At 41.1% G+C, this 27115-nt stretch overlaps 1 protein-coding gene across 3 annotated transcripts in view; it reads right to left on the reverse strand.

Moving 5' to 3' along the window:
* Positions 1-4890: 4890 nt before the first annotated feature.
* LOC142200573 (uncharacterized) overlaps positions 4891-27115 on the reverse strand; it is an 81534-nt gene continuing 59309 nt past the window's right edge. For 2 of the 3 annotated variants that reach the window (XM_075271017.1, XM_075271019.1), the window contains 8 exons: positions 24237-24258; positions 20672-20713; positions 20471-20578; positions 14441-14497; positions 13471-13525; positions 12801-12989; positions 6816-7355; positions 4891-5655 (listed from right to left, as the gene is read on the reverse strand). In XM_075271017.1, coding sequence (XP_075127118.1) covers positions 5600-5655; positions 6816-7355; positions 12801-12989; positions 13471-13525; positions 14441-14497; positions 20471-20578; positions 20672-20713; positions 24237-24258 — 1069 coding nt within the window. In that variant the 3' untranslated portion in view covers positions 4891-5599. The remainder of the gene's footprint in view (positions 5656-6815; positions 7356-12800; positions 12990-13470; positions 13526-14440; positions 14498-20470; positions 20579-20671; positions 20714-24236; positions 24259-27115) is intronic. The other variant, XM_075271018.1, reaches the window with a different exon arrangement.

Below are 27115 nucleotides of genomic sequence, written 5' to 3' on the forward strand. Positions count from 1 at the left end.
AAAGGGGTAGCCTCATGAAGCTTGATCTGCCTTCCAAGCTGCCTAAAAATCTTCTTTCTTCCCGTTTGCTCGCGTCAATTAGCCCCGCCCCCACATTAGCGTGTAGCTCCGCCCACCGCATAGTATGATCCTATGGGATGACTGAAGGGCCTGTGATGTCATCAAAAGGTCCTATAGACTTGGATTTACCTTGTACGGAGTTTCCTAAAGGACCTGGCTCCTCTGCCCACTAGCAGCCTGCTCTATATAATAAAGCTTTATCCTAGTGAACAGAGAGACCAGGTCCTTTAGCCCAGTAGGATTTAGACTGCTTTATTTAAGAAAGCAGCACTTATTCCACCCCCCCCACCCCCCATCTCACAGCAGGGAGCTAGGTGATGTGTATGTGTGGTGCAGACACAGGCTGGCTCCATACACTCAGCCCCCCCCTCTCTCCCCCCACACAGCAGGGAGCTATGTCATGTGGCTCCCTCAGCAATGAGCAGGGGGCCAGGTGCTAGTGTCCATAATGAAGTGAATAAAGTAAGATAGTGGACAAACAAAGCAGTTTTGCTGAAGCAGTGTATTTAGGAAAAGTCTTACATTCACATTAACAAGCAGTATAGATAGAATCATTGTTATGATACCACCCCTTTAAATTAGCCATCGCCCCCCTAAACTGCTTCAACGCCCCCCAATCTTCTCTGTGCCCTTTACTGCCCCCCTATAGGCCTCCAGCGCCCACAAGGGGGCGTTATGGCCCACTTTGAGAAAGACTGATCTAAGTCATAGGACCCCACTGATCAGACACATCACTAATTCTGTAGACAGATAACAAGCTATATGTTATAGGAAAGTCACTTTTAGAGCAGGCCAACACAGGATGTACATGCAGAAACACTGCAGATGTGTCAGTTGCTTATTTGCCGCTTTGTACAGTAGCAGCAAAATGGATGAGATCCAAATAAATCCTGCGGCATAATCTGAATTGAGGTGCAGAATGTCTTCCATCAGCCTCATGTCCACTTATGCTGCAAGTCATTCAGAGCATTGTTTGCTGGGGAATAGATCAGAAAAATCATCTGCTGGTTTCCTGCAATGGCATTTTAGCATTGGACACATCCGATATGGAAGAATCTGCAATCTATACAGACTAGGTACGGGCATGTCTGCAGTTTACTCATATATTTTCTCTACAAGTTGTCTTGTTGAATGTCACTGTGAAACACCAAGCCTTGGTAGCCTGAAAATGGCAATTAACCCCTTCCCAACATCCACTCTTCTAGTACAGCGGATGCCAGGTACTTAACTATGGCGGCCGATCGGAAGTCGGGTGGCCACCATAGCCTCCTGGCGTCTGTTGTTTTATTTAGCAGACACCTGGCACTAATGCCCACGATTGGTGCCCGCACCGATCACAGGCATTAATCCTCCTGGCACCTGACAAAAGCTGACTCAGGCGCCACGCGCCGCCATTTTGCCGGTGATTGCGGACATCTGGAGCAAGATCTGGGACTGACATCACGTTGGCATGACAGCCAGTTCAGATCATCCTCCCTTTCCCTAGAACACATATAAAAGTACTTTAATACTGTGAAACACCTACACATTAGGTATCCCTATGTCTGAAAATGCCTGGTCTACAAATCTATAAATTTTTTTCCCATACGGTAAATGTCATAACAGGAAATAAAGTCAAAAGTGCCAAACCACCCTTTTTTCATTGTTTTGCCTCTGATAAGAATTTGAACAAAAAGTAATCAAAGCAATAGCAATTCCCCAAAATAGTATAGCTGAAAAGTACACCCAGCCCCACAAAAAAGAGACTACCTGTGCATCCCCATACATGGAAGTACAGTATAAAAAAAAAAAAGTTACGGGTGTCAGAATATGGTGACTTTTAGAAAAAAAATAAAATAAATTTGGCACAGTTTTGGATTTTTGTTAATGGGTTTAAAATGTAAATCAAACCATATAACTTTGGTATCACTGGAATCGTACTGAAACATAGAATGCAGGTGATATGTTATTTTGGCTACACAGTGAACGCTATAAAAACGAATCCTGTAAGAAAATTGCACAAATGCAGTTTGTTTGTTTTTTTAAATGTAGATCACGATATACTTTTTTTTCCTCCTATCAGTATGTCTTTGTATGTTCTCCCCGTGTTTGCGTGGATTTCCTCCCATTCTACAAACTCCTTGCAGATGTTGTTCCTGGCGGGATTCAAACCCAGGACTCAGCATGGCAAGGCTGCAGTGCTAACCACTGAGCTTACCGTGTTGCCCCTAAATGCACTTTTTTCAAATGCACCCCATTCTGATTTTTTTTTCCCAGCTTCCCAGTACATTATACAGAAAAATAAATTATAGTATCATGAAGAAAAATTTGTCCCACAAACACTAATACCTCATATGGCTCTGAGAGCGGAAAAATAGAAAAGTTATGGAGTTTGGAAGGGGGTCAAAAACGAAAATTGAAAAATGCCTGGGGCAGGAAGGGGTTAACAAAGGGTCATATGATGCTGCAGTTTCCACCACCACATACTATATCATGCATGTCACCTGCAATCAGTCTCATGGTACTCCAGGATCATAGTCCAGCTAGGAGCCTGCAGAGGTGCAGTATATGTCATTTAACCCCTTCCCGCCGATGGCATTTTTTGATTTTTGTTTTTGACTCCCCTCCTTCTAAACCCCATAACATTTTTATTTCTCCGCTCCCAGAGCCATATGAGGTCTTAATCTTTGCGGGACAAATTTTTCTTCCTGATGCCACCATTAATTATTCTGTATAATGTACTGGGAAGCTGGAAAAAAATTCAGAATGGGGTGGATTTGAAGAAAAAAATGCATTTCTGCGTCATTCTTACAGGCTTCGGTTTTACGGGGTTCACTGTGCAGCCAAAATGACATATCCCCTGTATTCTGTGTTTCGATACGATTCCAGGGATAAGAAATTTATATGTTTTTATTTACATTTTGATCCCTTAAAAAAAAATCCAAAACTGTTTTAAGAAAATATTTTTTCTAAAAGTCACCATATTCTGACAGCCGTAACTTTTTTATACGTCCGTGTATGGAAATGCATAGGGCGTCTGTTTTTGCGGGGCCGGGTGTACTTTTTAATTCTACCATTTTCGGGAAATGCTATTGCTTTAATCACTTTTTATTCAAATTTTTATCAGAATCAAAACAGTGAAAAAACGGCGGTTTGGCACTTTGCACTATTTTTCCCGCTACAGCGTTTACCGAACAGGAAAAATATTTTTAAAGATTTTCAGAGCGGCGATTTCGGACACTGGGATACTTAACGTGTGTGTTTCACAGTATTTGACTACTTTTATATGTGTTCTAAGGAAAGGGGGGTGATTTGAATCTTTAATACTTTTTAAAAAATTTTATATATTTTTTTTTACTTTAATTTTTTTTTTTTTTGCATTTATTAGACCCCCCTAAGGGTGCTGAACCCCAGGGGGTCTGATCACTAATGCAATGCAGTACAATGCTAATGCACTGCAAAAAAAATAATTATTTCTTTTGCAGGCTGCATAGACCAGCCTGCAAAAGAAAGAAATTGCAGACTGGCCGGGAGCTTTTAACGGCGGATGTCGGGAAGGGATTAAAGGCGCTGGCTCTCACAAGTGAGTAGTACATGGCTCCTAGGAACAACCCACTTGCAACATCATACAGTGCAGGTCAGGAAGAGGTTAATTGCTTGCTAGCATTATCAAGGGAGCATCTGCAATTAAAAGGGGGCTAGTTGTGTTCTCCATATGGGGAATGGAGGAAATGGATAGTAGTGAAGTGGTTTACTGCTATGATGGGAACATTGCCGCTATTTGTGGACTATACTATGAGGTCAAAGGGGAATCTGGAAGCAAGTGGCTGATGTGACAGTACTTAGTTCTGATATAGCAGTCCTACTTGATAATTCTGTGTGAATATGAATATTTTATTGAGTGTAGGGATAGACCTATGCCTTGTTGCTTGTGACCTGAAAGGGTCACAAGCAACTAGTTTAGCTATGCAAAAAAAATCTACATACATTTCAAACAAACCCTTTCGGCTAAGACCCTATGCTGCGGAAACACATTGCATATTTTTCTGCAGCGGTTTTGTGATCTCAGAGTTTTTCTCTGCAGACCCTCTGTAACTATTATATGTATACAGAAAACGCCAGTGTTCTGCAGGATGTACGGTTTCTCATATTCTTCTGTCTTTTCAGATAGACTGGATGATGTGGAGCTTACGGCTCTATTGCGGCTAGATCATCATTTCCAGTACTTCTTCTCCAAGAGTGAAAACACCAAATTTTATTTAAATCTCTTTTAATTATTTTTGTTAATTGATAAAAATAAACATTACTATTTTTGAAAGCATTCGGACTCTGCAGGTTTTTTCCACTACACATACCTAAAAGCTTTGCACAGTACTCTCTATTTAAAGGGATCCTATTATTGGATACCCTTTTTTTCTGACTAACATGTAGGAATAGCTTTAGAAAGGCTATTCTTCTCCTACCTTTAGCTGTCTTCTCCGATCCTGGGTTTTCTTTGGTATGCAAATGAGTTCTCTTGCAGCACTGGGGGCACCCCCAATGCTTTGAGAGAAATCTCCAGTGACTCCTCCATCTTTTTCTAGAACGCCCTCTCCCGTCCTGGGTTTCAATCTTCTAGGCATGCCCTCGGCCACAAGAAAATGGCCGCTTACACAGTAAGCTGGTGTAATAAAAAAGGGTATCCAATGATAGGATCCCTTTAATTATTTAGCACCATCATATGTTACAACGTTTTACAGAGATATTGTCAACACTGTCCCAAGTAGGACTCTCAAACCAAACTCCCTAGTAGTATATCTTTGGAAATATATATGTATATGATATGTACACAGAAGATACAGACACATACTATTATGTTAAAACGATTTATTCAATATTTTTTAGGAGACTACAGAGAGAAGGATAACAGGAGAGCAGGTAGCAGCTCTTAGGTTTGAGAGAGGCCTTTGACTGAAACGTCACATTTTTGCTATAGATCTAATTAAATTACTTAGTACCTGTCTAACCTACTGTGAGTATGCAAGATTTTGTTTACTTAAAGACAGGGTTGGGAACCTATCCCAGCATCTCTATATTTGAATGCTGCTGTTCACTTCCATGAAACCAGCAGAGAGAGAGAATACTGTCTCCATCTGCCAGTGTGATGTTGTACTGAGATCATGGAATTGTAAGCATAGCACAGAGAAAGAGAAATATAAAACTTCAGATGGTGTCTGTTCAGGAGCACAGAGGAATGTCAGTACAGTATACATAAAAAAGTGGATAGAGTGATACACAATCAGGTGTGGGATAACAATTATAAAAAAAAGAAAAAAAAACCCCAAAAAACAGTTTTTCCGCTGGATTAATCCTTTAAAGTAGCCGGAGAACGACAAGTCAAAAAAAAGTATTTTACAAATAAACAATCAATTGTGAATGTAAATAAACAAGAACACAAAGACAAAACATATGTATAGATAGAAAATAACTGCAGTAGTTACATTTAGTAATTAAACATAAAACGAACTGGATTTGAAATTATCTAATATTACACCATTTAATAAGCTGATATCCCTGGACATCAGTCGAGAGCCCCAGTGTTAACAAGCACCTGGGCAAGAATCTCAAGGTTTACTTCTGAAAGAGAAAGGTTAAAAAAGAGGGAAAAAAAACTGCATTAGAAAAAAAAAAATCAAGACATGTCAAGTATCCAGTATTTACATAACTACATGCTTCATTTACTTTACTGTTTGAGAATGCACAGAAAAATAACCTAGATATGCATGTTTAAATCAGACCCTCTTCATCTGTCACTGCCAAATCCATTGACTACTTCAGTGAACAGAAGTGGTGCACATGGCTTAATATGAGCTTGTAGGCAATGCTTACTTGTTTATATGGCTCTACCACTCCTCTATGCAAAACACTATTGGGGCTCACAACAGTGAAAAATTTATAACATATATCTAAGACACTTATTTATATGTAAAGGAAGGAAAATCCCTTCAAAAGATGTGGTCCTCTTGACATCAAAGGAGTTTCTATGGCCTACTAAAAGGCAGATAAGTATATTAAATCACAGTATAGTGCAGAAAGTGTCTATCAAAAATCTAAGCACATATTACATATGATGCCACGCTTTCTAGTTATACACTGTGATTAATAAAACTGAACTTAAAGGGGTTGTCTGTGATAAATTGATCTCCCTAATCTTAGCTAAACACCCACCCCAGCTTCTAAATTACTTTCCAAAAATGTCTATTTACTTAGATCGCACACATTTTCCAGTGATGTTCAGTTTCCATATTTCTGGAAACGAAAAGTCACCTATACTAACCCTTCTGGGCACAGAATGTCATTTCTTCTGGGCAGCCGGCTAATAGCACTAACTTTTTTTTGAAAAATGTGTTTTTTGTTTACCCGGAAAACCCTTTTAACTTGCAGCAAGTTTTAGTGTGCTGTGGATACTATATGTTTTAAGTGGATTGAAGAATTCTTTCAGTGAGCACCCATAAATGTTGCTGCCAGTCCTTTTAAATGTAAGGAATAATATCCTTTATGTATAAAAGATATTGCTACATGGATGTTCTGTTGGATATTTCTCTTAACCAAGATGGAGCCATTTCATAGCAAATTCACTATGCATATAATGGTGGATATGAAAAATAGCAGCTAAGTGGTTTTGATGCACCCTAGAGATATGTGCTTATAGAGATACATATCTCTATCACTTACTTTGTTCACCAGTTTTTAACTTTTTTGTTTGCAGTTTAGATATTGATTCTTGTTACACTTACCCTGAAGAGCAGGATAAAAGGGAGAAAGGGTTCGGAGGATATTCATCACAGTATGTGCATCTTTTCCTTTCAGAAGTTGAAGTATATCTGGGCTCAGAGTTTTGGATGTTTTTCCTTGTAAATGGCTTGATGAAGGTCTCTCAAAATTAGGTTCATATGGGCAGTTGCTAGAGGAAGATGATGGTCCAGGAACAGCAGTATTTCTCTCAGTGCCTACATCAGACGTTTCTGCTGTGTCAGTGTCATTTACAGACTCTTTTTCTAGAACAGCCTCAGTTTCTGAAAGGTTATTCAAATTATTCTGAGAAACACGATCCTGTGGTGTATGTTTTTTGAACGACATCTCTCCACCACATGAACTGTCTTTCGGGATATTAATGTGTGTGTAAGTAGCTGTATTGGAAGAGGAACGTGAAGACGACAGGTCGACTGAACTAGGTGTGGGGGATCTTGTGTCATTTATGCAAGAAAAAGAAGATGAATGCATGGTTGAACAATAATTAAACTCTTTGTGCGGTCTCTTTTCTCTGCTCTGAAAGTCTAAAAGAAAGAAATGCATGTAAGAAAAATTAATTTGTGCATAAATTTATGTTTGCAAACATTCCCTGTTTACCCTAAATTACCAGCAAATCCAGATCTCCAGTTTATCCTTTTATCCATTTAAATATTTTTGGTTCCTTTCCTGCATTTGGATATTTTAATGCAATAGAAGAGCCTTTTTAAAAACTTCTTCCCTTTTTTTCTCCGAGTCATATCAAGGTTACTAGCACCTGTTTCTCTGTGGATTTTAGACATTGTGGTTCTTAAAAGGGAATGCATCTCCAAAACAGAATTTATTTTTAAAGTCAAGTTTTATGTTAAACATAAAAAGTTTTGGTACGTTTGGAATTTATAATTAAAAAAAAAAAAGGAAAAAAAAATAACCAAAAAGATCCTGCAGTTATGACTCAGCCACCAAGTCAAATAATATGCTGACACTTCCTATGTTCTATAGAAAATCTCTTTGCAGCAACCACTTTACTCATCAACACACTGATGATGACCGCGATTACATGCATGTTGATAAAGCACAAAATCCATCAGTTACAATAGGTAATCTCACAGCCTGCCCTGTCTGCACATGTCACAGAGCATGTCTAGAAAACGCTCCCATATAAGCCAATAGGGCCTTCTCGAGACCATTGTATCTATGACCCATAGTCAATACTCCATGAAGGAGAAAGTCCGTTTGTTTGTTTTTTTTCGGCTTAATGACAGCACCCTGAATTACAAGATTTTTTTATTTATTTATTTATTTTTAAATATGGATAATATTTAATATTAAAAAAAAAACACAAAACAAAACAAACACCTTAAAAATATCTTTAACATATAAATGTGATTTTAACAATAGGTCATTTGCTCACGATACACTCCCTTTAAATTTAGACACTTATGGCATTTCCACAGGATATGCCATACAAACCTGACAGGTGAGGGCTTCCTTTGAGATTTGTTTCACCAATCAAGTCAAACACACCTGGTAGAGCGGAAGCTGAGCGGATAGCTGTGAATCTTTGAACACACACACACACACACACACACACACACACACACACACACATCTCTTAGGGCTAGTTCACACGGGGACATGGACGCTGATTTTGACAGCGGATTTCGCGGCCAAATCAGCGTCCATACAATGTATCCCTATGTGAACTACTCGCTTTTTTTTTTCTGCTAGCTCGCTAGCGCCCTCCATGTCGGCTCATTCATTTGAGCCGACAGCGGAGGTGAAAGCCGCGACCGCGATGGTCGCGGCGGGAGCAGTTCACATAGTGTGGACATTGTATGGACGCTGATTTGGCCGCAAAATCTGCTGTCAAAATCAGCGTCCATGTCCCCGTGTGAGCTAGCCCTTAGGCTGCATTCACACTGAGTAACGCTGGCGTTTTTTGTGCTTTTTTTTGCACATAGCGCCGCGTTAATGCTGCGCTATTTTGCGGTGGCGTTGACTGGCGTTAACGCGGTGCTATGTGCAAAAATAAGCACAAAAAACGCCAGCGTTACTCAGTGTGAATGCAGCCTTAGGGTGCATTCACATGGAGTAAGGGTGCTGCGTGATCTGGCACGTATACGCCGTGCGAGATTTTGCGGGCCGTATACGCTCCCATTGATTTCAATGGGAGCGTGGATCGTAAACGCCGCGTTATTTTGCGGCCGTGATTTTGAGGCCGCAAAATAATGTGGCGTTTACGATCCACGCTCCCATTGAAATCATTGGGAGCACATATGGCCCGCAAAATCTCACACGTGCCAGGTCACGCGGCACGTTACTCCGTGTGAATAGGCCCTTAGATTTAAATGGCATATCCATAGGATATGCCATAAATATCCAACTACAGTAATGCAGTGTATGATACAAGCAATGTGTTATACGTTTAAGCCCCATTCCCTCCATCTGGAATAACATCAAATACAAAACAAAAATATTTGGCATCCCATTTTCTGAAAATGCTTGAAATATAAACTTATAAGGTGTAGAACTGAACCAATGCAGGAAAAAAAGTAAGCAGATTTTATCCTACAGCTTCTCCTGTCATCATCACAGCTCATTGTAGCTAATCTCAGGTGCTATCATGAGACATTAAGCAGCCTCTTGTCATTTAACCCATTCACTGCCAAGGGTCTCTGTGAAAATTGCTCTGGCTACTGGAGCTGCAAAATTTCCAGTTTTGCGATGGACAAATCAAACCTAAATTGCAACATTAAAGGGATTCTACCATTAAACTTTTTTTTTCTAATGAACACGTTGGAATAGCCTTAAGAAAGGCTATTTGTCTACTACCTTTAGACGTGGTCTCTGCCACGCCGTTCCGTAGAAATACCGGTTTTAACCGGTATGCAAATGAGCTCTCCGCAGCAATGAGGGCGGGCCCCAGCGCTGAAAGGCCGATGAACGCATCCCCATTGCTGCCCGAGAGATGTTTCCAGCGCCGCCTCCTTCTTCTGCAGCAACTCCGCCTCTTCTGGCTTCTCTTGCTCTTGTAGTTCGATACAGGAGCATAGAGAGGCCACCCCAAAATGGCCGCCGGCCAGCTCCTGTATTGAACTGCAAGAGCGGCTACCCAAAAATGGCCGCCCGCTGGCCGGCGGCCATTTTTGGGTAGCCACTCTTGCAGTTCAATACAGGAGCCGGCCGGCGGCAATTTTGGGGTGGCCGCTCTTGCAGTTTAATACAGGAGCCAGCGACCATTTTGGGGTGGCCTCTCTATGCTCCTGTATCGAACTACAAGAGCAAGAGAAGCCAGAAGAGGCGGAGTTGCTGCAGAAGAAGGAGGCGGCGCAGGAAAGAGCTCTGGGCAGCAATGGGGACGCGCTCATCGGTGTTTCAGCGCTGGGGCCCACCCTCATTGCTGCAGAGAGCTAATTTGCATACCAGTTAAAACCGGTATTTCTACGGAACGGTGCAGCGGAGACCACGTCTAAAGGTAGGAGACGAATAGCCTTTCTTAAGGCTATTCCGACGTGGTAATTAGAAAAAAAGGTAGTTTAATGGTAGAATCCCTTTAAAAAAGCATCCAACCCCCCCATACCTATTTTCTTAAAGTAGACACCTGCAGCATTGTCAGAATGCCACTTGGTACTGTATACGAACAGGCATCTTCATGCAATTTTGATTTAAAGTGAATGTTTTATGAAAAAATGCAAATAAATGTATATTAGTTGCTAAAAGCAGAAACCAAACAAGAAATTAAATGCACCAAACCTCCTAAAAATAAAGAGTTCAAAATGTGCAGAGTTCATTCATATCACTATGGCCTATACTTGCACGCACATATCTTCAGAAAATAACCAGAACTGGAAGGAACAAAAATCTGCTTTGAAGCTGGAAATGTTAAAAAAAGTATCATCCTATAAAATGTAGTGATTACACACCACGAAAAGTAAGTGAATCCCTAAACTCTATATATTTTTTGAAAGTAGACAATCTGAATATTACAAATGTCTTAATGAGTCATTAATAGCCACATCCACCTTCATGCAACTTTGTGACAAACACATAATTTTTTGAAAAAATGCGCCAAAACACATATTTGCACCTAAAACTCATGTTCAATCTCACATTTATATACAAAATACATTTAAAAGAATAACTTAAGGTGTAGACAAAGTGTATATATACAATATGTACCGCAAGCATGAACTACAACAAGAGCTGAGACTCCCAAAAACGCTAATACAGAAGACAGGCAGGATTTTGCTGTTATTCACTAATATGTTAAAAATCTATACTGCACCTACCAAACTGTGACACCAAAATCTAACTTTTTTCAGATTACACAGCAGACCGTATACAAAAACACAATTTAATAGTTCATATAAACAACCACCTTTATGCAACGTTGCAGCAAACAGAGATTGCAAGCAAAAATTGCACAAAAATTCAAATTTGCCACTAAAGTGCGGATCAAGCAATCCCTTTCTGCAAACAAAATGTACTTTCCAAAAAACTGCAATATGTGAGGAGTTCACACATACCACACATGTATATATTTACAGGGGCGGGTGTTAAAGAATCGCAAAATCGCAGAAATGCGCCATCCCATTTTGTGCATGCAAATTAAATAGGACGTTACATAAAAATGTTATTTTCTATCCCCCTATAAAAATTTTAGCAATCTATACATTCATCTCTAGTGATAATCGTTATTACTATTATTTTAGCATATAACGGACATCACTAGAGATGTATTTTACTGTAGAAAGCTCAGGAATGGACAGGACAGGGATTGGGTAAAATGTAAACTTTATTCAAGACTTTGTGTATATGTGTATATATGTAAGTGTTTGGTGCAACTTTTTTTTTTGGCGCTGCGATCTGGACAATGGTAAACGTCTGGACCACAGCGCCAATAAACTTCCTGGTTATGTTTAGAATACCCCACTAGTAAGGCTCGGGGGAAATTACATTATACCTGTATGTGACAATCAGAGCGTAAGTGTATAGTATGCGTTCTGATTGGCAGGAGAAGGGTTAATAGGGTGTCACATACAAGTTATGCAAAGAGTCAGATTGTTTCTCTGTCTCTGTGCATGCTGCTGCTGGGCTGCTCATGTCCCCCTCCCTTTCCTGTTACAATTCGCAAATTGCTTGCTTAGACAGGAGGGGGGTCATTTTAGAGCCCTATATCTTTGGACTGCATCAACATATCTTGATGCTTTAAAATGCATTTTAAAGAGGAGAATCTCATCTTTAAAATGATACCAAGAACTTGATGATGGATCTCGTAGTTTTGTATTGATTCACGGTTGAAACGCTGTCGGGAATTGAGATCTGCAGTTGGATCTCAATGCCAAATAGCATTTTCAACAGTGAATCGCTCCAAAACTGTAAGTTCTATCATCAAGTTCTTGGTATCAATTTAAAGATGAGATTCTCCTCTTTAAGATCATCAAGATATATTGATGCAGTCCAGAGATATCAGCATTAGTAGGGAGGACGTAGTAGCTAAGTCCTCCGCTACTGAGGTGCCACCTTGGGAGGACGTAGAGCTACGTGCTTGGCAGTGAAATGGTTAAATAGGATTTTCCATGAGTTGGGGCACATGCGGTTTTATATACCGCTGGAAAGCTGAATTCAGCGCACTGTCAGCTTTCACGATCTGTGCCCCAGGTGAAGAGCTATCGGTACCGGTACTGTAGCTCTTCACAGTCAGAAAGGTGTTCCTGATGGTCTGTCTGGAACGTCCTTCTGACTGTGAAGAGCTACACCTGGGGCACAGATCATGAAAGCTGTCGGCTTTCCAGCGGTATATAAAACCGCATGTGCCCCAACTCATGAAAGGTCCTCTTTAAGTAGCCAGCAATCTTCTTTTTAAGTGAAAAAGACATGACTGTGTCCATGTCCATAAATATTAGGTTAATTAAGGCCAAATAACATTTAGCATATGCGGAAAAAAAAATAGACACACACACATACATAGAAAACAAAAAAAAACATACCAGAGGCTGTTCTGCTTTCTGAGAATATATCACACTTATGAGAAGAGTCTTCAGACACCTCAGGCTTACGTTTAACCCCTCTGGTATCCCCCAGTTTTGCAGGCATGCTATCAAACAAAGCAACACTTGGTGGCGTACACACAGAAGTTGATAGGCCTTCTGTGTGCCACTGCATCTCCTTATTCGAACCTTAAAATAAATAAATAAATTTAAAAAAAAAAAAAAAAACACATTACAAAAGAATAACCTTCCCACTTCTTTGTTTGTTTTTCTCAAATTATATCCATCATATATTACAAAAATAAAGGCCATTAAAAATTCAGACTGGCAACTAAAGAGGATCTTTCACCACCTTCACCAACTCACGAACTCTTAGCATTCAACAGATGCCGCTGAACTGATTGGAATGTTTTCTCTAGCTCCTTCCAGTCACAAGAAATCTGTGCTTTTAGTTTCAGCACCCAATATGCTAAACTAGTTATCTAATATCCAGTGGGCTTAGGACCAACCTGACAAAGGCTAATTTGCATATTGGTTTGCCAATTACTCAGGAATGGAAGGAGCTAGTGAAAACAATTACAACTATGTTGGAGTCAGTGGAACAAAACTGTGATCCAAAGTGTCAGTGGAGATGGTGAAAGATCCTCTTTAAAAAGATATATCTCAATACCTTGGTTTGCAGTAGTTTTAGGAGGTAGGTTTTCATGACCATCTTGGGGATAGTTCTGGAAAAAAAAAAAAAGTGCCTTGCAGTGTAGATTATATTGTTAATATTTCCTTAATGTGAATACTTAGCATAAAGCTGACTAATTAGGCATCTTGTCTCTCCTTATAACCTCAGCCACTCCCAGCGATTTTAACGGGACCAACGTACCCATTGATAAAAAAAAAAAATTGGCTCTATCAGTTCTACTTTCAACTTGTCTGATTCTTTTGATCACAGTGTAGATGAACTGCAGCCAGAGGTATCTGGCCTCTCCTATCCACATTCAGAAGGTGTTGCTACATATCATGCTCAGCGTGGCTTAGCACGCTGAGCATGATATGCAGGAATGAAGGGGTGGAGGGAGAATCAGGAAAAATAGCAGGTGGATGAATGAGAATTCAGCTAGCAGCTATTAAAGCATATGGCCAGCTTTAAGACTTCACTGAATTTAAAGCACAATGTAACATAAAACCAGCGCAGGATACAACAGGGAATTCTATCATTAAATACTTTGCTTTTTCTAACTGACATGTCGGAATAGCCTTAAGAAAGGCTATTCTTCTTCTACCTTTACCTCGCCCCGCCGTTTGGTTAAAAATCCGTTTTTCGTTGGTACGCAAATTAGTTCTCTCGCAGCACTAGGAGCGGGCCCCAGCGCTCAAACAACACTGGGGGCGTCTCCAATACTGTGAGAGAACTCTCTCCAGCGACGCCTCCATCTTCTTCAGCAACCACCTCTTCACTCATCTTCTTCTGGCTGGGGTCAGACTTGTGCGCCTGCGCAGTGGGCTCTGCCAGCGGGCCACAGGCAGAGTCGAGTGCACAATGCCAGCAGATATTTTTTTTGGAGCATGCGCAGTACGCTCCTGTAGTTCTATAGCTACATTTTATGTAGCTTTAAACTCTAAAATAAGTTTTTCATTTAGATACCTACTATTGGTGCTGGTGGGGTTATTTTGGAGATGCTGTCTGGTATGGTGGAATCCAGAATCTGTAAATTTAAGTTACCAGTCAGTGAAACATGTATTGCGAGAATTCAACAGCCAAAGTAAATAAAATAGAATATGTAACATTCAATTTTTAGCTATTGTGACTTAAAGAAAATCATTTTCTTATTCTTATTTCGTATTGACTAAATGTTAGGCTAAGGCCCCACAGAAACGCATCGTAAATTTTTCCAGTTTTCTCCTCTGCAGACTTTCTGTCCCTATTATACCTATATGGTAAACATCAGTGTTTCTGTATATAATTGACATTCTGTGATTTACAAAAACGTGACGGTCTTTGAAATCACAGCATTTCTGCTTCAGATATTTCTCTGCAACGTGTGAATGGGATTAGCCAGAATCCCATCCACTTTGCAGGTACTGTAAAACACCAAATTTCCAAAATCAATCAAATCAATCTATCTATCTATAAAACTCAAAATCTGTAGTAGTCTGCTCTATACAAATCCACATTTCTCGCCCGATTTGGCTGAAATTTGGCACGCCCCCTCTCCACCCACAGGAGCAGAATACTGTGCACGTCACATCTTGCTAGCGTCCCCCCGTCATGAGATTGGGGCCCCTAAATTTAGGCCCTATACATATAAGGGGGAAAAGTGAAAGTGAAAGCGCTGGGGGGAAAACAACAGTTGTGACTGACAGGGACAGATTATAGTGACGGCGCCGAAGAGTCGCTGCTAAAGGGGCCGCACCACCACACACAAACATTTCACAAACACCATATAAACATCACACAGACAGACATCACACATACAACAACCCACAAGCACAACACCACACAAATGCCACAACACAAACACCACCCCATAAATACAACACAACCCCACAAAATACCAAACACACGCACGGACCACACATTCACGCAAAGACACTCAGATAGATGCACACTACACACACGGAGCGTAGTGTGCCGCAGCAAATTTAGCCCCGCCCACTTTTGTGTTAACTCCGCCCATTCTCATTAATTTTTAATGTGCCCGCACACAGTACAATCCTCCTATAGTCATCCATAAATTACAGTTAGGGCCAGAAATATTTGGACAGTGACACAAGTTTTGCTATTTTAGCTGTTTACTAAAACATGTTCAGAAATACAATTATATATATATAATATGGGCTGAAAGTGCACACTCCCAGCTGCAATATGAGAGTTTCCACATCCAAATTGGAGAAAGGGTTTAGGAATCATAGCTCTGTAATGCATAGCCTCCTCTTTTTCAAGGGACCAAAAGTAATTGGACAATGGACTCTAAGGGCTGCAATTAACTCTGAAGGTGTCTCCCTCGTAAACCTGTAATCAATGAAGTAGTTAAAAGGTCTGGGGTTGATTCCAGGTGTGTGGTTTTGCATTTGAAAGCTGTTGCTGTGACCAGACAACATGCGGTCAAAGGAACTCTCAATTGAGGTGAAGCAGAACATCCTGAGGCTGAAAAAAAAGAAAAAATCCATCAGAGAGATAGCAGACATGCTTGGAGTAGCAAAATCAACAGTTGGGTACATTCTAAGAAAAAAGGAATTGACTGGTGAGCTTGGGAACTCAAAAAGGCCTGGGCGTCCACGGATGACAACAGTGGTGGATGATCGCCGCATACTTTCTTTGGTCAAGAAGAACCCGTTCACAACATCAACTGAAGTCCAGAACACTCTCAGTGAAGTAGGTGTATCTGTCTCTAAGTCAACAGTAAAGAGAAGACTCCATGAAAGTAAATACAAAAGGGTTCACATCTAGATGCAAACCATTCATCAATTCCAAAAATAGACAGGCCAGAGTTAAATTTGCTGAAAAACACCTCAAGAAGCCAGCTCAGTTCTGGAAAAGTATTCTATGGACAGATGAGACAAAGATCAACCTGTACCAGAATGATGGGAAGAAAAAAGTTTGGAGAAGAAAGGGAACGGCACATGATCCAAGGCACACCACATCCTCTGTAAAACATGGTGGAGTCAACGTGATGGCATGGGCATGCATGGCTTTCAATGGCACTGGGTCACTTGTGTTTGTTGATGACATAACAGCAGACAAGAGTAGCCGGATGAATTCTGAAGTGTACCGGGATATACTTTCAGCCCAGATTCAGCCAAATGCTGCCAAGTTGATCCGACGGCGCTTCATAGTACAGATGGACAATGACCCCAAGCATACAGCCAAAGCTACCCAGGAGTTCATGAGTGCAAAAAAGTGGAACATTCTGCAATGGCCAAGTCAATCACCAGATCTTAACCCAATTGAGCATGCATTTCACTTGCTCAAATCCAGACTTAAGGCGGAAAGACCCACAAACAAGCAAGACCTGAAGGCTGCGGCTGTAAAGGCCTGGCAAAGAATTAAGAAGGAGGAAACCCAGCGTTTGGTGATGTCCATGGGTTCCAGACTTAAGGCAGTGATTGCCTCCAAAGGATTCACAACAAAATATTAAAAACAAAAATATTTTGTTTGGGTTATGTTTATTTGTCCAATTACTTTTGAGCTCCTAAAATGTGGAGTGTTTGTAAAGAAATGTGTACAATTCCTACATTTTCTATCAGATATTTTTGTTCAACCCTTCAAATTAAACGTTACAATCTGCACTTGAATTCTGTTGTAGAGGTTTCATTTCAAAACCAATGTGGTGGCATGCAGAGCCCAACTCGCGAAAATTGTGTCACTGTCCAAATATTTCTGGCCCTAACTGTATATGTCCCCCCTCCATCTCTGCCCCGTTTCGTGTGTCCCCCTCCATCTCTGTCCCCAGATTCATGTCCCCACATCTCTGCTCCCAGATTCATGTCCCCTCCATCTCTGCCCCCAGATTCATGTCCCCTTCATCTCTGCCCCGAGTCATGTCCCCTCCATCTCTGCCCCGAGTCATGTCCCCTCCATCTCTGCCCCCAGATTCATGTCCCCTCCATCTCTGCCCCCAGATTCATGTCCCTCCATCTCTGCCCCCAGATTCATGTCTCCACATCTCTGCCCCCAGATTCATGTCTCCACATCTCTGCCTCCAGATTCATGTCCCCACATCTCTGCCCCCAGATTCATGTCTCCACATCTCTGCCCCCAGATTCATGTCCCTCCATCTCTGCCCCAGTGTCATTCTGTCCTCTCCTTCATCTGCCCCCATTTTCACATTCCACCTCAGTCTACACATTACACTTACCTTCTCCTCGCTCCCCCGCCGCTCTCTCCGTGCCTCTCTCTCTCGCACACAGTTGTAGATGCGATGTGACATCATCACATTGCGTCTACACAGCCAGTAGGCGGAGTGCAGCAGCGAAGCAAGGAGCTTAACTGTGACAGCTCCTTGCTTCAGCCGTGTATGTGTTCAACTCAGATCTGCGTCCTCTGCACACACGTGCATGCACACACGCATACATACATACGGATCATACTCACGCGCGCGCACACACACACACACACACACACACACACACACACACACACACACACACACACACACACACACACACACACACACACACACACACTCGGACCAGACACGTGCATGCACATACACACAAGTACACAGACGCACGTGCACAAACATGCATACATATACACGGACCACACACACATGCATACATACACATGGATCACACGCATGCACAGACACCAATACACGCACACCACACACGTGCATGCGCACAAGCATACATACACATGGATCACACACGTACACGCACGCATGCACTGACAAAACATGTCTGGTATCCTTAGTGACTGCTTGCACACTGCGGTATTTTTCACAGGCCCCCAGGCCATGGATTTGGTGGTTCCATAGACTTCTTTGTTCACAAAGCTGTGAATTTTGCAGGCTCCTTAGAAGTCTATGGAGATGTAGTATCCACGGCCTGGAGACTGTAGTGTTACTGTAGTGTGCAAACAGCCTTACTGAGTAGCAATATTTGTCAGGTGAAAACTGCCTCATAGTAAGATTGTCATTATTGGATAGTTGTGTAACTGGAAACCAATTTTACTCTTTTGTCCATTAACTACTTATAAATTACACTGGAGGGAGGGGTTGGGAAAGGTTGCACTATATTGTTAATTGGGTATAACACTGTGCCAGAAAAAAGCGAACTGCCACAACAAATGTTTCACAAAAATATATCAAACTTTATTTAAATAGATGTTAAAAGATATATAAGAAAAAAAGTAATAAATGGGATGGTACAACCATACAAAAACATGGAGGCCCAATTAAAATGATACTGTATAATAGTAAGTAGATGTCACTCTCATTTTATACATATAACAGCATATATAATACTCATGATTTCATAGATTTAGAGTGCATATACAAAACAAAATTAACATAATGTAAGAATGTTGTTTACCTATGGGAGGACCTCCATGTAATTAACGCACCCCGACGCGCATTTCGCCACTATGTGGCTTCGTCAGGGGGAAAATACGTTAATTTCGTATTCTTGTGAGAATGTGCAATCTTGGGTGATGACAAAAATATAATCCATATGTTAAAGAGCTGTTCCGTTCATCTGCGGAGCACCGGTTTAGCCTGTGGTTGCCGACAATCACTGCTCACTAACAAAGATTGATACGTCATAATGTACTAAATAACTAATTGCAAAAAAAATAAAATTGGTTTTGGAAGAATGCTCTCTGGTCAGATGAGACAAAAGTAGAGCTTTTTGGGAAAAGGCATCAACATAGAGTTTACAGGGAAAAAAAAAAAAAAAAAAAAAAAAAAAAAGAGGCCTTCAAAGAAAAGAACACTTGAACGCCATTCAAACATGGCGGAGGTTCCCTGATGTTTTGGGGTTGCTTTGCTGCCTCTGGCACTGGACTGCTTGACCGTGTGCATGGCATTATGAAGTCTGAAGACTACCAACAAATCCTGCAGCATAATGTAGGGCCCAGTGTGAGAAAGCTGGGTCTCCCTCAGAGGTCATGGGTCTTCCAGCAGGATAATGACCCAAAACACACTTCAAAAAGCACTAGAAAATGGTTTGAGAGAAAGCACTGGAGACTTCTAAAGTGGCCAGCAATGAGTCCAGACCTGAATCCCATAGAACACCTGTGGAGAGATCTCAAAATGGCAGTTTGGAGAAGGCACACTTCAAATCTCAGGGACCTGGAGCAGTTTGCCAAAGAAGAATGGATTAAAATTCCAAGAGAGCATTGTAAGAAACTCATTGATGGTTACCGGAAGCGGTTGTTCGCAGTTATTTTGTCTAAAGGTTGTGCAACCAATTACTACTTGGCTGAGGGTGCCAATACTTTTGTCCGGCCCATTTTTGGAGTTTTGTGAAAAATGATCAATGATTTGACTTTTTTTTCCATTCTGTTTTGTGTTTTTCATTGCAAGCAAAATAAATGAAGATATTAATACCAAAGAGTTTGTGCTTGCAATCATTTTCTGGAAGAAACTGAGTGTTATCTGACAGAATTGCAGGGATGCCAATACTTTTGGCCAACACTGTATAACCTAACTCTGCTTTAGGCTAAGGCTCCACGGGCCGTATCCGCAGCACTAAAGCACTGCGGGAAGAACTGCTGCGTGATCGAATTGCGGTTCTTTCCGCAACTCTTAAGAGAAAGTTCACAGAGTTTTCCTCTGCGGACTTTCTCTTATTTTATATCTACGGGAAAGCCGCCGGCGTTTCCGTAGATATAATTGACATGTTGCGATTTACAAAGCTGCCACTTTTCCGCAAAGTGGGAATGGGATTCGCATGAATCCCTTCCACTTTGCCTGCACTGTACAACGCCGCTGTTCTGGGATATCTATGGAACAGAGGCGCAGAGAAGACATCTAAAGGTAGGAGAAGAATAGCCTTTCTTAAGGCTGTTCCTACGTGTTTGCAAGAAAAAAATGCAGTTTTAATAATAGAATCCCTTTAAGCAAGCATGAACTAATGGTTGACACGACCTTGTAAATAAGTGATTATGTACTCCCCCCTCCCCCAGAAATGGTATATAAAGCTACAATGCGTTTTTTAAGGTTTAATACTCTTACATGTAGTCCTTTATATTTCAAAAAATATTGCTCAAGTTGGTCACTCAGCTGCTGTGTTAAGTTCAGCACTATAGTTGCTTCTTCTCGGGAAGATATTTTGAATTTTTCCTGAAAATGTAAATTTTGATTAGAATTAAAAATTTATATTAAGAAATAAGAAATATAACGTAATAAGACATGTAAAAATTGCTGAAAACATACCGAATAATTTAAAGCCATTTGTCTTCTATCTAAAACCTGAAACTATAAATAAAACAAGATGATCAGCAATTATTAATTTAATATTTAAGATACCTTTGTGAGTATCATTTTGTGTAGTAGTCCTTAAAGTTATCAGCAAACTACAGCTCTTCACACTAGAGTCAGCGCTTTTCTATGCTGCTTATTTTTAACAATCATAACAGATTGGACACCATTGATTGTAATGTTAACTGTCAGGTTTCAGTTTTTCATTTTTACTGCGTAGAATAGTATAGCAGACTACGCTATTCTACTCACTAAAAAAAAGGAACAACTGAAACCTAATTGCATGGAGGCTAACTGAGCGCAAGTGATTCCATTTGCATTCAGAAAGTTTCCTTTGAAAAGAAACATTTTTTTTCAGGTCTCGATAAAAGCCCAAAATTATGTTAATTATTGCTATGAGTTTTTAAGATTAAAGGGGCTCTATCAGCAAAATCATGCTGTATGAGCCCCACATATGCGTGAATAGCCTTTTAAAAGACCATGCAGGCACCGGTAATTTTATTTTAAACCCCCTTCTGTTTTAAAATAAAACTATAAAAACATATATGTAAATCATACTTTAGCGTGCAAGCTGGGCGGTCGTGCATGATCCGACGTCATCTTCTGGCGACGCCCTCCGGTCCTGGCTCTTCCCCGGCTTCAATGTCGTCTTCTTCCGGCAGTTCAAATCCGATTGGTTCAAATCCGGCGCGTGCGCAGTAGCGCTCCCTCTAGAGCTACTGAAAACGCCCCAGCGCCTATCTTCTCAATGGCAATGCGCATGCGTCGCATTTGATCCAATTGGATTTGAACCGTCTGAAGAAGACGACGATGAAGTCGGGGAAGAGCCAGGACCAGAGGGCATCGCCGAAAGAAGAAAGAAAGAAGAGGAAGGCATGCCAGAAGATGACGTCGGATCGTGCACGACCACCCAGCGTCCACGCTAAGGTATGGTTTAAAATAAAACTATAAAAACATATATGTAAAATGGGAGGGGGGTTTAAAATAAGATCACGCATATGTGAGGCTCATACAGCATAATTTTGCTGATAGAGCCCCTTTAAATGTTGGTACTGTAGTTATTTTTTAAATCGTTCGTTTCTTCTAAGCCACATAACAAGGAGCCTAAAGTGCACTCTACAACTGCATCAGAAGGCTGCATATCACATTAAGCTTGAGTTTGAAAATATGTGAAAGCATATGCTCACATATAGAGATTGTCTTTTTACATGGTCATATTTGGGATCTGTATTTCCTCCAGATATATTTTTTGCCAAAATCTGATTTTGGTTAAATATATACAGAGAGAACTGAGATCAAAATAGCCATAAAAACAAGTCTTTTATGAGTGCTTGAAGACCCTTGCCTTGGCAAAATGTCAGCACAGTCATCTACTGTACAGGTTCTCATTCCCCTGCCCCCACTTTCCTCAACAAATCTAGTTTAATCCTCACTCTGTTAACTTTTCTGAGACAATATGTTAAACTGATTTATTTACATATTCTGTAATCTGCAGCCTAATGTAAACTACTGTATTTAGTGTTGTATATAGGCATCTGCTCTTACTAACACTGCATCACTAAATAGGTTATACTAGGATTAAGTTCTTCCCTTTAATTTTAAGAGAAAGGAGCTAAAAATACACAGCTCCACTGAATCAGGGAACTTGCCAAGTCAAGGTTCACATCTGTGCTGGAGTCTCCTGTATAGAGGACTTTTCTTTCCACCAGTAAAAACACAGGACACCAAGCTGACACCATTATAGTCTATGGGGTCCACAGGTAACTGCTGTTTTAGGGGTCAGGCTGTGCTTTGGTTCCCCAGAGGACCTGAATGACAGATAGCCCAGAGCAGGTGTGAACCTAATCATACTCTCTAGACAGATGGTGGTACAATGTTTCATATCTCTGTACCACAATTTAATGTCTGGGAGTGATGAAAGGAGCAGTGCAGAAACAGAACTTGCTACACATACTGTTACAACATACGTTAACCATTTCAGAACCTGGCACATTTAAAAAAATTAAATTCAGAAATCTGGTCAAATAAATTTAGCATTTTCCTAGTCATAAATAGAGCATAATTTATGTATTATTTTTTACAAAATGTAAAAAAAAGTTTTTCACATTTTTATTTATTTTTAATAGTACAAAAGAATTTTTTTTTCAAATAGTTAACAGAACTGTATCTCTACTAAAATGTGTTATTCATTTCAACAAACAGATACATTGTGTATGGTCTGTATTGTCTGCACTAGGAAGCATATATCTTGGTGTGGGCGCAGAAGGGATTAAACATCTTAGGGTTCTACCACATGTTCATTGGGTAATTTTTTGCTTTTAACCCCGTTTGCTTTTTTTTCCCTCTCTCTTTTAAAACATAAGGGCACAGAGAGCGTGAATAAAGTTTGAATTTAGTTTCTTCTATTTATATTCATGGGTAGACTTGAATAGCAGACTACGCAGTTATTCCAGTCAGAAATCATCAACCTAATTTATGGCAATTGACAGCAAAGTGCTTTTAGCTTGGAGCTTACATTATCAATGGCTTAGATACAGTTCTTCAAGTCGAGAAAGTTGATTTAAAGGGGTTATCCCATCTCAAGGATTCTATCTATACTGGTAACTTTTGTATATTGGAGCCTTTTCCTAAATATATTGCTTTAGAATATCTGCTTTCCTTGCCTGCAATGTGACTTTATTCCTTCCATTGTTTACACAGTGTTGCTATAACCATGATAGGACAAGTGACATCGCTCACTCAGTGCTCTTGCCGTCAGGAGAATCATTCAGCTAATTGCAGTTTGCTGATAAAACAGAGTCTGTTATACCTCTATGTATTTACATAGATAACACGGAGCCTGTTCTGTACAAGCATCTGACCATTATTTGACCTGAATAAGTGTTGTGTGTCCTGTTCAGAAGAATGAAGGAGGGAGAGAGAGAGAGAAATACAGAGAAGCAGACACTACATGCAGCCTGGCTGAAAGACTGAGATGGTAGAACCCCCCTTAAAGCTAAATGCACATTGTATGTGTATATACCAACAAAAATCTCCCAGCACACAGGATAACAATTTCATAGTGTCTTCCTGGACTTCATCTTGCCAATATGCATTGACATTTGTACAGGAAAGCGCAGTAAAAACTGCATTTCTATATAGAGGCCCAAAAAGAACAAAAATATACATGGTTTAACTATTTAACAATATCCCAAAATATATGTATATGTACCCCCAAAATGGTACAATTGAACTTATCCCACAAAGCAAAAGGCCTATTACTGCTATGTGGGTGGAAGCATAAAAATAATTAAAATGTGTGTTGCGTATCAGCAAATCTCAGAAAAATTGTGTGACCAAAAACACTTGTGCGACATTTTATTTTAGTTATAAAAGCTAAGTAAAATATAATAAATGTCAGAACGCTTAGATATATAGCATATGGGTATGTGTGTCTTTATGTTTCCCACACCATACTGCCAGTGCTTTGGATTAGCTTTGGATTGAAGATCACAAAATCATCTAAGCAAAACATACTTACTTTTTTCTGCTCAACACGAAACCTAGTGCAAAAGGGGGGGGAAAATAAATAAAACTTAACAAAATGCAAATAACGAGTTTGGAAATAAAATTTTAAAATCTATAATGCAGAAAAAACTCATCATTGGTGTTCTAACTTAAAGAGGACCTTTTATGGTTTGGGGCACATGCGGTGTTGTATACTGCTGTAAAGCTGACAGTGCGCTGAATTCAGCGCACTGTCGGCTTTCACAATCTGTGCCCCGGGTAAAGAGCTTTCGGTCCCGGTACCGTAGCTCTTTACAGTCAGAAGGGCGTTCCTGACAGTCTGTCAAGAACATCCTTCTCCACAGCAGCGCCTATCGCGCTGTACAATGTGAGCGGGGAGGAATGCCTCCTCCCCTCCTGATAATACTAGTCTATGGACAAGCACTGTGAGCAGAGAGAGGGGGTGTTCCTCCCCGCTTTCACAGTACAGCGCGATAGGCGCTGCTGTGCAGAAGGATGTTCTTGACAGACTGTCAGGAATGTCCTTCTGACTGTAAAGAGCTACGGTACGGGGATTGAAAGCTCTTTACCCTTGGCACAGATCGGGAAAGCCGACAGAGCGCTGAATTCAGCGGCTTTCCAGCAGTATATAGAACTGCCTGTGCCCCAAACCATGAACGGTCCTCTTTAAAGAACCTCAGGGCACATGTGGTATAATACACCGCTAGAAATCTGACAGTGCACTGAATTCAGCAGGTTTCCCATTCTGAGCCCCCGCTGAAGAGCTATCGGTGCAGCTACCATAGCTCTTCAGTGTCAGAAGGGCATTTCTGACAGTCTTTCAGAAACGCCCTTCCTCACAATAGCGTCTATTGCACTGGACTGTAAGAGGGGGTGTTTCTTACCGCCCAGCCATGACGCTGATGGTGAAGAACGCCCTCCCAGTACTGGTCTATGGATGTGTACTGTCAGGAGTAGGGGAGGCGTTCTTCGCTCAGTGTCATGGCTAGGCGGTAAGGAACATCCCCTCTCACAGTACAACAACATAGACACTACTGTGAGGAAGGGTATTTCTGAAAGACTGTCAGAAAAGCCCTTCTGACACTGAAGAGTTACGGTATCGGCACCGATAGATCTTCAGTGTGGGCTCAGAACGGGAAAGCTGATCGTGAACTGAATTCAGCTCACTGTTGGCTTTCTAGCGGTGTATTACACCACATGTGCCCTGAGGATGTAAAAGGTCCTCTTTATAGGGGTATTTTAGCTACCAGATAATTTTCTTTTTTTCCAGAAAGCACATCAATCTGCTTCTTGGTCTATGAGCTATGTAGTCCCATGCAAGAATTCCTGGAGTTCTGGGTACCTTCTTTTTGTTTCCCATAGCAATTCTATTGAAAGGCACTTATTACAGCGTCACTGCTGAAATCTTATGAGCTCCTCTGAATGCTTTCATCTATATTCCTCATGATTTCATGCCCTACAGCTCAGTCAATCTGTGCATTCTCTGCTTACTCACTAGCTGGGAGTAGAGAGGCCAAACAATTCCCCTTACGTCCAAACAGCAGCACAACACATGGGGTATTCCTACCCGTGTGCTGTCAGGACAGGTGGAACTTTTAATCAATCAATCAATCAAGCTTCCCCTATAAGAGTTCAGAGAGACACCTCCCCCTTCGTTCTTTTTTGTCCTGTGTGTTGGACAGGTGGTGGAGGCTCTGTGGCCTCCTGTATGGTTTTGAAAGAAGGTGTTTTAAAACCTTCTTCTTTTCCTTTTCTTTCTTTCGAACAGAACGATCTGGGTTTATATTGCAGTCTTTTGTCTTTCCTGCTTTCCCATTTCTTCAGCTGTGTTGCAGCTCTTTCACTGCCAGCAGTACGTTAAGCGGAGTCCTCTTTCAGCTTTCCCTCTGTGTTCAGTGCAGAACTAAAAGCACTATTTTCTTTTGCTATGAGCACTCTGTCAACTTCCTGTTATTTTTTTTGTCAGCGCCCGTGTGCACTTATCTGTGCTGCATCACAGCCATGGAGGTCGATTCATCACCATTATGGTAAGATCCAAGCAAACTTTTTAAAACATGTTTTGTGGTTTTTCAAGGTGCATTTAGTTCCTAAGTGGAGACCATATGCTGTGGACCTAAAAATAGGGGTTCACATATACCTGTGTATTATCATTGCTTAATAGGTGCATATTTGTTTATTGCTCACATCATGGTGTATGATCTAAGTTATAGTTACGCTAGGTTCACACCTGCGTTCTGGTCTCCGTTCTGTGCTTTCCATCTTCTGCATGCCAGAAGACGGAAAGCACAGACCGGGTCCGGCCATGAGCGGCGGTGAGTGTTTTATGCTCTTCGCTGCGAAACCGGATTTTTTAAATCCGGACACAGAGTACTGCATGTCCGACTCTGTGTCCGGATTATAAAACGCTCACCGCCGCTCACGGCCGGACAGCTTTCTCACCCATTGAAATGAATGGGTGAGAAAGACTCCTGCAGGTTTCCGTCTCCTGCTCTGTTTTATGCAGGAAACGGAAACCTGCAGAACGGACACCTGGGCGCAGATGTGAACAAGCCCTTAATGGTGCCCATCTTCCTGCCTGCTGTTTGGGAGTCTTCTCTTCCCTTATCAGACTCCATGATCTCACTCAGCTGACGGGCTGGGCTTCTCTCGCTGCCTTAAATTACAGCTAATGTGAGCAGCAGCCTGTCTTATGCAGTGAGTCTGAGGATCACTGGATTCCCAACAACTCTCATATATCCAGGTGAGGTAAGCTGAATGTGCACCAAGTCTGCTCTTGATAGTGAGCAAGTTTCCTTAAAAAGGCAAGTTTTTTTCTGGCTCAGTCTGTTGGGAAACAGATTTTTATGTATAGATAGAGAGGTTTGCCAACAGTCCCTGAGAGGCAGGGTTGGT

Source organism: Leptodactylus fuscus, chromosome 4 (assembly GCF_031893055.1).
Source record: "Leptodactylus fuscus isolate aLepFus1 chromosome 4, aLepFus1.hap2, whole genome shotgun sequence".
NCBI classification, from domain to species: Eukaryota; Metazoa; Chordata; class Amphibia; order Anura; family Leptodactylidae; genus Leptodactylus; species Leptodactylus fuscus.